The 13,057-nt window shown below is 27.8% G+C and overlaps 1 protein-coding gene across 1 annotated transcript; it reads right to left on the minus strand.

Annotated features, from left to right (window-relative positions):
• Positions 1-7,111: 7,111 nt before the first annotated feature.
• Positions 7,112-10,299, minus strand: LOC137829402 (putative pectinesterase 66). The gene is made up of 5 exons (XM_068636205.2): positions 10,076-10,299; positions 9,762-9,921; positions 7,763-7,999; positions 7,451-7,683; positions 7,112-7,376 (listed from the first exon to the last, which is right to left on the minus strand). Exons 1-5 carry the CDS (start codon positions 10,297-10,299, stop codon positions 7,205-7,207), a joined length of 1,026 nt encoding a protein of 341 aa, XP_068492306.2. The 3' UTR covers positions 7,112-7,204.
• Between the last annotated feature and the right edge of the window lie 2,758 nt (positions 10,300-13,057).

The raw sequence follows: 13,057 nt of genomic DNA on the forward strand, positions 1-13,057 counted from the left end.
TCCGAAAGGTAGACGAATTTTACTGGTATGTAAATTTCTTATGTATGTGGTCGTATTCATCATGCTTATGGTGTTTAATTCATTGTCTTGCAACTATCATGACTCAGATGGATCCATCTTTGGGGAACCTCATGACCAACTTAAGACGCCAAATGGCTAATAAGAAGATAACTAGCTTTGAGGCGGTCAGGAAGGAGAATTCGGTCATGTCGATCAACATGGTGCCTCTGCAAGCCATTGCTCCTCATGTGGCCAAAAAACGCGGTCGACCGGCCAAAACGGCACGACTTAATGTAGAAGCAGGGCCATCTGCCAGACGACCATCCATGTTGAGCCCCTTGTTGGAGGTGGTGTCGGGTGTTCAAATTGACATGACTCCGAAAGATGAGAGTATCTTAGCAGTCGTTCCAACAACAACTTGGTCGCAGAGTGGGTGGAGTTATAGAGTTGGCCGCTAGTGGTCAGTCAAACTCTTGGAAAAGAACCACTACAGTGGTGACCAAAAAAAATAATGAACTGGTCGAGTTTGCTAGTTCGTTGAAGAAAACATTAGAGGCGATGAAAGCTCTTAAGAAAAAAATACACCAAGACAATGTTGCGGCTGAAAAGGCCCAACAAACTTTAAAAGGAGAGTTGGCGACGATTGAGGCGAAGAAGGCTGAGCTTGCCAAGAAGAAAGTTGAAGCCGAAGAAAGGTAGAATGCACTATTGAAAAAACGGTATTATTTCAGTAAAAAAAAATGCCATTATTTTTATTTTTAATCTACGCAAAGCTTAAACTATTCTCCTGATGGGATGAAAAAAATACATAATTAGAAGACCAAATTATTAAATAAAATCATGGATTGCATATTTTATATTATTTTTAATAAAATAACCGATAAAAATACATGTTATTACTTCGTTCTAAATTATCTACAGGTTTCTACATATATATTAAGAATTATGACAAATTATATGTTTTTTTAATAAATTCATTATATTTGTTTCACTTATTTATTAATTATTGAAGTAATATATGTGAAAAAAATAGAAAAAATAGTAATTAATAGTTTATTATAAACTGCAAGTATCAACTATATTATGAAACAAATTAAAGTACTGATTATTTTTGGAAAGTATTTGGAACGAATGTTTTATAGAATTTCTCATTTAACTTTTTTTATTGCAATGTTTTTTTTTTTTTTTGTAAAATCACACTTTTCAAATGGGAAGTGTACTGTCTAGGCCGAAAGGTGAACCGAAAGGTTGTATCGAAAGTCTCGGCCGAAAGGTTAAATATAAAAAATAAATAAGTAAAATTAAATTAGTTATTGTAGCAAAGCCTATAAGATGGGCCCAAATATACAAGTGTGTGTTTTCAAAATGTTAGGTGCAAAAAGAAAAGACTCAGGTAACTTTTAAGCCCAATAAGAGAGCCTTATAAATAGAGGTTCAACCCAAGAGGTAAGTAAGAGTGAATTTGTCTGATAATTAACTAATACCAATTCTGACTTTGGCATCGGAGCACCTTTCAGGTATACACACCCATCCGTGAGAGGAGACTGAGAACAAGAACCGAGAGATCCAGTTAATCTAGCCCAAAGAAGTGAGAGTCTACAAGTCATATCCAGGTCCAAGTCGAAAGCCCATACCGAGAGGTCCAAGCCGAAAGCCCAGACCGACAACTAGCATTGAGAAAGAAGACCGAGAAGTCAACAGCCTAAAAAAAAGAAGATTGTTTCTAGGCTCTTGTAAGAACATTTTGGCACCCACCGTGGGGCCGAGAAACAGGACAACTGAGGAAGTAAGCAAAGATGAGTAGAAGAGGAGAGCAGTCTGGGAAGCAGGGAGATAATCAAAATTCCATGTCAATGGCTATGCTCATGCAGTTACAAAGAGAGTTTGAAACACTAAAGAAGAGCAATGAAGAAGAGTTAAGTATGTTAAGGACGGAGAATGCGTACATGAAGAGGAAGTTGAATGAAGAGACGATTTTAAACACATCATTTGAAACTGTTCAACCAAGAACACATATCCACCAAATGGTACATAATGAGGAAAGCTTTGAAACTACTAGGAAGAGAATACCAGAGACTTCTGGTATCTTTGTCGGAATATCTGTTAGGAGGCATCCATTTTCCGAAGCCATTATAGAAACCCCACTGCTCGAAAATTGGAAGAATTTAACCATGGAGAAGTATGATGGAGGTACAGATCGTGATGAACACATTGCAGTATACACAACGCATATAAGTTTGTATACGTGGAATGATGTCATTTTGTGTCGAGTATTCCCAACAACTTTGAAGGGAGTGACTCTGAGTTGGTTTACTCGGTTGCCACCGTTATCCATTGATTCTTTCAACACTTTGGTAAAAAGTTTGGAGCTCATTTTGCTACAAGCCGACCACATCATTTAACATCAATTGCCTTAGTGAATATAAGGCAAGAAAAGGGAGAATCCCTAAGAATATTTATGGAGCGCTTTGGAAAGGTAGCACTAAGTATTCGCAATCTCAGTCCGAAAGTCACAATGCATGATATGATTACAACATTGAAACCGGGACCATTTGCCGATAGTCTTTGCAAAAAATCGACAACCAATCTTGATGAGTTAAGACAACATGCATCAAAGTTTATGCAGATAGAAGAGTTGAGAGAATTTTGAGGTCGAATGGAAATGATAAGAAGATAAGTGAAAAGGAAGGAGGAGATTCGTTATAATTAAATAATATTTTTTAAAAATTTACATATTATTACTTATTCAATATTTCTGCAAGATTCACAAGTTAACATTATTGAAGAAGTTAAAGAACTTTTAATTCAAGATAATTTTTATAAGCTTTGCAGACGAACTTTGTTAATATTTTGAATTTTTTTTCAGATTAAAGAAGATATTTTTTACATTTTTTGTTTGCTTACTATTTTTAAAATACCCAGATTTGGTGTGAAAGTATCATACGTTTTAACATTCAAGAATTTATTTAACTCAGTTGATTTTAGTGGAGCGTTGTTCAGAATGAAATTATATATTTTTTTAATCCTTTATTGAATGATTCAAAGAAAAGGTAAAATTTTTGGATGAAAATTTGTTTTCCATCAATTCATCCTCTCTAATATTGTTTCCTATTAATACTATGCAGTCATAACAGTATACAACCACATACATGTACCTAATTATGCTCAAAATAATTAGGCGTTTAACCTTTTTTCATCAGATTAAATTCTGAGTTCTCTCCAAACTTAATAGACCTTAACCTAACCTATAATTAACTCTAATTTAAATATAACTCCAAACTCCAAATACTAAAAAAAAAAATCACTCACTGCCCTGACATGTTCAGTTTTCTTTTATCTCTTCATCTCTTCCTTTTCTATTTCTTCTCTCTTAATTTCCTCTTCAAATTTTTAATTATTTTAAAATGTGATTACACCACATTGTAGTTGAAGAGTTAAAGAACATTTCTACCGGTCAGGTTTTTAAATAAAGTAAGTTCATTTTTACTCTTAAGATTTCTTATTCTCTGTTTTTCTCTATGATTTAGTCATCAATTTTAGTGAGGTCAGTTAAGAAGAGTAATCCTCTCAACTTACTCTATTATATACTGATTTTTTGTTTTTTTTTATAACTTGCATTAGGCCCTTAAATCTTAAAAGATAAAATTCTAGAGGTTGCTTGTTAAGCAAGCAATTAAAGTAAAGGAAGCTAAATTTAATTTTTAATAGCACTCTAGGCTAGAAGATCTGGATGTCGAGGGGACGTGGTCTCAATATTCAATTTCTTTTGCATGGATGTTGGGTGTTTATATATTGTGTTGTTTGTTTATATATTATTTAAACTTGTAGAAATATTAAATTTTGATGATTTAGTATTTAAGTGTTTTTTTTCATGTTAAATAAACTTTTGAATGTTGTGGATCACATTTTGAATGATATTGTATGATGAAAATGCTATGGAATTGAATTCATACATTTGTGATAATGTGCGGACTAATGTTTATTGTGTATTAAGTATTGATGTCGATGTGATAATAGAGATCTTCGAACTTCACTGATGATCTAAGTCACATGGGCTAAAATATCAGGTGGTGAGAAGCTTATGGGGGAGTTCATGCACACCGTGACATATGAGATGCACGGTTTGGGTTGTATTGAACTTACCATGATCCTTTCTATTGGATTCGCTGGTAATCTTTGGATTAGGTGTCAGTCTGTAGTAGGACTTACATAATAAGGGTCTTTCAGAAGACATTAGATGTTATTTTGTTGATTGAATATCCTAGATGTGTAGATCCACGTGAGATCTATTTGATTCTTTTATGTTGGGATTTAAAGATTGAATAATTGAGAAATTGATCCTTATAATTCAGTTTTCTCTTTTGATTTAATTGTGTAGATTATAAAATTTTGTTTTCACTGGCTTACCCTTTTTTCTTTTTTTTTGTTGTGAACTGCGATGACAGTATTATGTACACGAGTTTTGAAAGGCTTTAGGATGTTCTTTTGAACCTTATATATTAAATATTTGTATTTCTGTAAGTTTTAATCATAGATATTTTTTGAAAACTCTAAGCTTAAATAATAGAAAAATATGTAGAACATGTATTATAATAGTTAAATGTATTTTGAGGGTGTTAGAAAGTGGTAGCATGTTTCTTTTATTACTTATCAGTTAATAGAATAATGTGTTAAAATAGTTAATTATGTATTAACTTAAATATTAAATATATATTTTGTTTAAAACTTTATTATTTGTTTGTCATGACTCTACACTTAAAGTATGGGTAGAATTATATTAACTAATAACTTCTACTAAAAAAAAATTAAAATTAGATGACCGAAAAACCAATTTTTTTATACTTTGGGTAGAACCAAAACCAAAAATAGAAACAGTGAAATGCACCAAAATCATATTTATCCGTTGAAATTTTGATGGGTAAAAATAGGAACGCCACGTACTGCGTGCAGCTGTCGCAAAGGCATAAGATCTCCATGTTAATTTGAAGTAGGTGGGGGTTCGTGTTTCACCCTTAGCTTCGTTGCTTGCCTCCTCAAACATGGAGAAGAAAGAGGAGATAACGCTTCCATTGCCATTCCAGACTCCACACACTAACACTGGTGCTTGGTGGAGGCCCAGTCACTTTCCAATGAGCCCACCTGCACAAATTGGGCCAATATTGAAGCCCACCGGTTCAACTCGTTTAGATTGAGCGAATCTTCTTCTAAATCGTGCTTAAACAGAAGTAAATATGGTCCTTGTTAAAAAGTTAGTGCAAGCAGAAAATGAAAGAAAAAGTGAAATTACGGGTAAATTCTCTATCTAGTAACATCTACACTTTCATTTTTTTAACTAATATTTTTTTGTTTTTATTTCCCTATTTAGCACTTTTTTATTTTTTATTTTCCTATCTAGCACCATTTAAAAAATAAATAAAATAATAATATATTATTTTTTTTTATAATTTTAATTTTGAATGCATTAAACAATAAGTATTTTTAATGTTTAAAATAGATAGAAATATAATTAATGAATAAAAATATCAAAGTAATAAATTAAAAATGTATAGTTTAAAATTATTTTTTTAAGAATGAAGAAAATAAGAAATTAAACCCTACAACAACATAAAAGTTGAATTTATAAACATAAATTAATATTTATTTTTATTATTATTGATGATGTAATCATGTTAATTTCAAGTAAAAAAATACAGGACATAATTATAAAAAAACCAAAGTCAAATAGTATTAATTAATAGTGGACACACAAATAATATTGAAGTGTCTACCCTAAATACAAAATCCTAAAAAAAAACTAATGCAAATGTTACACTTAATGCTTAAAAATGACAAGAAAAAAATGCAAAAATAAATAAGTATAGAAAATAAAAACAAAAATAATAAAATAAAAACAAAAAATAAATAAACAATGGTAGAAAAAAATAATAATTAAAAACATATAAGATATAAAATAAAGGAAAAACAAAATAAGATAAATATACAAGATATAAAAAAAAATATAAGAGATAAAGATAAGAGATATAAGAAGATACTAAAGAAGTAGATGTTGATCATAAAAAGAAAAATAAATGAAAGATGATCATTCATTTAATATTTTCTTCAATGGTACATTAAATAGTTTGTGCGAAATGAAACATAACATAATTAATGACGAGAAGTGCACAATCCAATAATGTTGGCACATGTTCTTTTAGTGTGTCTTGGTGTTTGACAATATGAACATTTTTTTGTTCGATCATGTTGTTCTCTTATGTTCATGTCAACCCTTATTCGACTTGACTTAGGTCTCCCCTTTGAGGTTATTTTCATGTCGGGACTTGGGCATAATATTTGACCAGTGTATGCAAACCAATACTCTTTATTTTTTAATTACATCAAATAGTCTTCAGTAACATGAAATATCTGTTGCAATGTTGCTGTTTTTATTTTCTATATTTATTTATTTTTACATTTTTCTTCTTTTTATTTTTAAGCATTAAGTGTAGCAATTGCATTAGTTTTTTTTAAAGATTTTACATTTAGGGTAAATAGACACTTCAATATTATTTGTGCGTTCAATATTAATTAATACTAATTGAGATTTTTTTATAATTATGTTATGTATTTTTTTCTTGAAATTAATATGATTATATCATCAATAATAATAAAAATAAATACTAATTTATGTTTATAGATTCAACTTTTATGTTGTTGTAGAGTTTAATTTTTTATTTTCTTCATTCTTAAAAAAAAATAAACTAAACATTTTTAATTTATTACTTTTTTATTTTTATTTTGTAAAAACTCATTTCTTTATTCATTAATTATATTTCTAACTATTTTAAACATTAAAAATATTTATCTTTTAATATATTCAAAATTAAAATTATCAAAAAATATATTATTTATTTATTTATTTTTGAAATGGTGCTAGATAGAGAAATAAAAAATAAAAGGGTGATAGATGGGAAAATAAAAAACAAAAGGGTGCTAGATATGAAAATAAAAACAAAAAGATGCTAGATAGAGAAATAAAAGTGTAAATGGTGCTAGATAGGGAATTGAGCTGAAATTACGCGTACTTGCGATCTGTTCAAACATTATAAATCTAAAAGTCGTAGATTACAACATAAGGAGAAAATGCCTTAAAGTAATGTGTTTTGCCCAACAGTTACCCAAATTATTTTTGCATGAAAAAAGGTGTCTAAAATTTGAAGAGAAGGTGTCATTCTGTCTTGTGTGGTAAATTGGAGAGCCATCCATCTTTGTTGACGAAGACTTGCAAGGAATATTTTTTGGCAAATTGAGTGAAAGTCAATTTCTTTTTCCAAGGAACACGTTGGAAAGTATTAGAACCTGGTCCTGAACACATAATCTCAGAGTAGAAAAGGCAACTCCTGCACAAACATAACATAATTAAGTATACATGAGTGATGATATAATGGTAAAGGAATGAACAGATGGATCATACACGTTGTTTTTGGCGGACCAAGCATCCCATCCTACAGGCTGAACCACACTTCCAAGGTTTGTTTTAAAGAAGATAACTCTAGAACAAGGACGATACCCTCTCCCCAATAACGAGATACCAGTACCGCTACCAATCACAGAACCTCCTGCAAACACAAAACCAGTTGGCTCACTGTCTGACATGCGTGCTTGTGCGGTCATGGAACCCAGGGCAGTCACATTCAACACACAATCCTGCAATGAATTCAAATAATTGGTTAATCAATGTGTGTGATGTGAAAATCTTTCTTATCGGAAAATGAATCTCGAGTACCCGGTAGTAGGATTGTCCATCACCAAATATGAAGTCCACTGCACCTTCAATTGTGCAACCTTGGAAGTAATGACGACCTAATTCATCCCAAAGAGTATCTTGGAAACCAACGAAACCACAATTGAAAAATGCACTTTTGTCTCCAGATATTCTTGCGGCCAATGCTGGAACCCTTATCCCATCAAAGCTCATCTTTTGATTTTGCAAATCTTTCAGCATTTTCAAACCGAACGAGTTCTGAACACAAAAAAGAAGCTATTGATATCACAATTCAATGTTTTTTTTTTTATTGACGATGAAAATGTAGAATACAAGTATTTTTATATATAAAAAGAGATAAACAAGATATGTATACCAATTCAATAATAAGAATTATTTTACTGTTTGATGCACACGGTGAAACATATTACATGTATACAAGATAGATAGTTGTGTAAAAGAAGATTGGTTGTTTAATTCAATTTTATAAAATTGGTTTATAATATAAAATTTATATTTGTTTATATTTATTTTTAAACTAAATTTTTAGTAATATTTTCATATCGAAAATATATTAATTCGTGTGTAAAATTATATATTTATAAATAATTTAATTGGTAATTTAATAAATTAACGTGATTCTAAATAACTTTAAAATATTAAAAAATAAATTTTAAATTTAATTTAAACTTATAAAATCAATTTACAAAATAGATTTATATCCATATATATCATATCCAAAAACACTATAATGATTTGTTTAGAAGAAAAAGCAAAAGTAGATGAAGAGTGTTGAAGCCAGATAAAATGCAAAAGAAAAATATATCTCAGAATTAATGCAAAAGAAAAATATATCCAGATTAGTAAAAATATTGATTAAAATTTATAAAAACCTATAAAAATGGAAGAAAATATGTCAGAAGATTGTGTTGAAGAATACGTCCATAGCATTTTTTTTAGTACTCAGGATCTGGCAAAGAAAAAGCGACAAATTTACCGTTTAACTAGAAAGAAAAAACAATTTAAGAAAAAAATTGCAGCATAATTTATTTTTCTACTAATTTTAGTAGAAATATATATATAATTAATTATGTTTTATGTATTACAATATAATTAATTATACTGAAGATATAGCTGATTACGTCTTGGTATATAAATATAAAAACACAATATTAATGATATTAAATAATTATTATTATGCATTTAATATAATAAATTATTTTTTTATTAGCCTTTTATTTTTATTTATTATAATAAACAAATAATAAGATAATATATAATAAAAGTTAAAAATATTTTAATCATATTAGTTACAATTAGAACAAACTTTTCATTCAAATTTATTCACTTCTCTTTAATATATACTTTAATATAATAAATTTTTTTATTAATATTATATTTTTTTATTATAATAAATAAATAATAATATAATATATAATAACAAATAAAAATATTTTAACCATATTAACTATAATTAGTAGAAACTTTTCTATTCCTCTCCTCATTTCTTTTATTCTTTTCATTCCATCTCATTTCACACAAACCCTTAACACTTTATCTCTTTAACAACTTATTTAAACAAAACATTGTAAAATTTCAAACGGAAAGTAGTATATTTTATAAATAAATATTAATCAAAATATAAAATTAGTAGAAAGAAAAAGTGCTAACTATGAAAATAGACCAGTTGATTGACTGACGAATGTTTACCTTGATTTCTGTAAGAAAAGGTCAAGCTTCTGTTATTTTCTTTTAAGAAAAATTTTAGGGAAAAAGTACATGAAATTATGTACAAGTTAATTAATTAATAATATTGGAGATTAAGATATATTATAATATGTGAGTGTAAATCTATTTTATTAGATTGAATTAATTAAAATGTTATAAGAGTTATTTTGAGTTTATATTGAATTTATATAATCATAATTATTTTGAATTTATCTGACAAATAAATTTAAAATATATTTTTTAATAAATAATATCAATGAATGAAAAAGTAGAGTTTTGAACATATTTATACCTGAAAAGTAATGTCTGATGCAACAAAGTTGTCTGAAAAGGAAGTGAATGTTGAACTGCTATTTGGTGCCACGTGGTCATCAAATGCAATGGTGGTAACATCTTTCCCTTGGCCTTGTATAAAGATGCATGGCTTATTCTCTGGGATTTGAACCTTCTCTCTGCACACACCATCAATAATTTCACTTTAGAAAAATTTGTTTTCAGAACAGTGGAAAATATCAGTTCACAATTATAACATATCAGTTCAGAATTATAACAAAAGAAAAGAAAATAGAGGAGGAAGAGATAGTAATTTTATGTTGAATAACATACTTGTAAGTGCCAGCATTTATCTGAATTTTGACCCATTTATTGTTGTTTGGTGATATTGAATCAATGGCAGCTTGCAATGATGTGAAATGTGATTTGTGTGATTTATCAACTATGATGGTTCTTGAAATTTGCGAGCCACCACAATCGATTGATCTACAAACCCAGAAAGAAGATATAAAAATGAGAGTAATAGAAAGAAAGATCTCTCGAGTAACTAGCTCCATACTCAAATATGATCGATCAACTGGTGCAATTCTCCAATGCTTGTTGCAACTATACTTATAGAGTTATAGCAGTTGGAATTATTCATTCTAACTGTGTAATCATTTAATATCTATTCAATATATAACATCTTTCTCATCATTTCAAAATAAATCAGTGACTTTTAATGAGGAAAAAAGGAAAAATAAAACTCTCCTTTTAATTTATTTCTATGTAGTTGACTTTTATTTAAATAATATTTTATATTCATAACTAAAAAATAAAAATACTGTAATATTATAGTATAGTTACGTAATTAAAGGATGTGATTAAAATGGTTAGTTTGTTCGTCTTTTTTTTTTTTAAATGTGCAGTTTGATTTGTCGTGGTTATCAAAACCAACGGAAATAATGGTTTATGTTATTTAATTTAATACTATTAATAAGGCATCTTTGTGATCTTGATCATACACAACGTTATATTTAAAATTTTATAAAGCCTGTTGATTATAATTTGGTTTTCCTAATCAGCTTTGTTGTCATGATATAAAATTTAAAATGTCTTAAATAGATTATCAAAATAATAAAAAAATGATTTTTTTTTAATATCTTGGATACATCAACCATCAAATAAAATATTAATTAAAGTATAAATTTAGAAAAAGGTATTTTCTTATGAAAACTCACAAAAAATAAATTAAGACATTCATAAAGTCTTAGGTTATTACTTTCATTTCATTAAAAAGGCTCTTTCGGTCTCATTTTCATTTTAAGAGTTGTGATAATATCAAATCTATAATTTATATTTAAGTCATGCGGAAAAAAACTTTTAGCATTAAATTGTGTTTGGATTAAAGAGGGGATGTGCGAAAATTTCTTAGGTAGACATGTGAGGATTTGAGAAAAAAATATATAAAGAAAGTAATTGTGTTTAGATTGAGATATATTAGAATGAATTTGAGAAAAAAATTAATTATGAGAGAATTTTTATTTTTTTAAAGGTGTAAAATGTAAGCTTACAAATTTATTATTGTAATTAAAAATTTATGAATAATAAAATATGAGGTATTTTTGTGAATATTTGAGTTAATTAAAATTTTGTAAATTATTTTCAGCACTGTTTGAATTAATATTTAAAAAAAATGAGTTATTGAAACATGAAATTATTTTCAGCACTGTTTGAATTAATATTTAAAAAAAATGAGTTACTGAAACATGAAAAGTTATCATTAAAATAATATACCAAATCATATCATATACATGGGAGTATGGGGTTTATTGGAGCTTTCTCTGCGTTTTTTGACGTTCAGACTATTTTGGTTGCTGAATTTTATGGAGTTATATATGCTTTGAAGGGAGCTCAAAAGTTGTGTCTTACTAATGTCTGGCTGGAATGTGACTTTGTCTTGGTTTGTGCTGTGTTTACTGGTAGGACAAATGTTTCTTGGATGCTTCGTAATCGATAGAATACTTGTCTTAATTACTGTGGAAAAATCAGGTTTATGGTTACTCATATTTTTCGTGAAGGGAATGTGTGTGCTGATAAGTTGGCTAATTTAGGATTTATTCATAAAGAATCCTTTCATTGGTATAATAGACTTCTATCTACTATGTTCTTAGAATTTTTTATTAATAGGTATAGTATACCTATGTATCGTTTTTGTTAACATATGAGTTTTGGTCTAGTCCCCCATATTTTTGTATTTTCTTTTTTTTAATAATACTTTTTTCATGTGATGATAAATTATTGTTGTTACTTGAGGTGTCAGCCTGAAACGTCAGGTAGCATAGTAATGTCTAACATGAATCTTTTTATATAAAAAAAATCATATCATATAAATATAATTAAAAAATATAATTTATTTATTTGTATATTTTAGTTGTTGGTTACATTAACATGTCAATTATAAAATTTCAATAATTGTAACAAAATTTAGGTGAAAAATTATCTCTCATTCAAACCCTCCTTGAACTCTAAGCCTCCTCCAACACACACGAATCCACCATATGATTCATACATTTCTTTCTTCGTCAGCAGTGAAACACAAGAAACAAATACACCATCCCTCTAATGGAATAATTTTATTAAACTACAATTTTATAACTAAATTTTTAAAATATATTTGATATTTTCACTAACCCAAAACGGTCTATCAAGTTTTGTATGGTCTGACTATGTCATATCAAATTAATCTAGGTTGCATGAAGTTGAATGTATTTTTTTTTATATATAATTATCATCCTTAAAAATAATATGTTTTAAAATATTTAAAAAAATATTTTAAAACTATATTTTGGATAATTTTTTTGAAAAAACTGTGAACCAAATTTAAAAATACATTTTAAAATAAAAAAATTATGAGAAAATATCATTCGGATTAATTTTGATCAAATAATTATTGATATGAAAATTCATTGAATTTTGAAAAAAGAAATAATGGATAGATTTTAATAATACATAAAATTGAAGAAATGAAGTTAATCCAATTAATTTTTTATATTTTTGTAATAAATGAATTAAACGATTTTATTAATAGATAGATTAGTAAATAATGGTTTTTGTTACATTTTTGTAATAAATGGATTAAATAAGTTTATTATTAGATAGATAATAATTAATAAACTATGGATACTTTTTATATTTTTTAATAAATGAGTTTATTAATAGAAAAAATAATAAACTATAAACAAATGAATTACTTTGAATAATGTGTTGTATGAAGTATATTTTAGTAAATGAAAAATTACCTTACTATTCTTTGAGAGTTCTATTTATAATATT

Source organism: Phaseolus vulgaris, chromosome 7 (assembly GCF_051622355.1).
Source record: "Phaseolus vulgaris cultivar YP4 chromosome 7, ASM5162235v1, whole genome shotgun sequence".
Lineage (NCBI taxonomy): Eukaryota > Viridiplantae > Streptophyta > Magnoliopsida > Fabales > Fabaceae > Phaseolus > Phaseolus vulgaris.

Coding starts and splice junctions, on each gene's coding strand:
- LOC137829402 (XM_068636205.2), bottom strand. CDS start 10,299: ATGGAGCTAGTTACTCGAGAGATCTTTCTTTCTATTACTCTCATTTTT. Junction 7,684..7,762: donor ATGGACAATCCTACTACCGG/GTACTCGAGATT, acceptor AATTCATTGCAG/GATTGTGTGTTGAATGTGAC. Junction 7,377..7,450: donor TGGTCCGCCAAAAACAACGT/GTATGATCCATC, acceptor ATGTTTGTGCAG/GAGTTGCCTTTTCTACTCTG.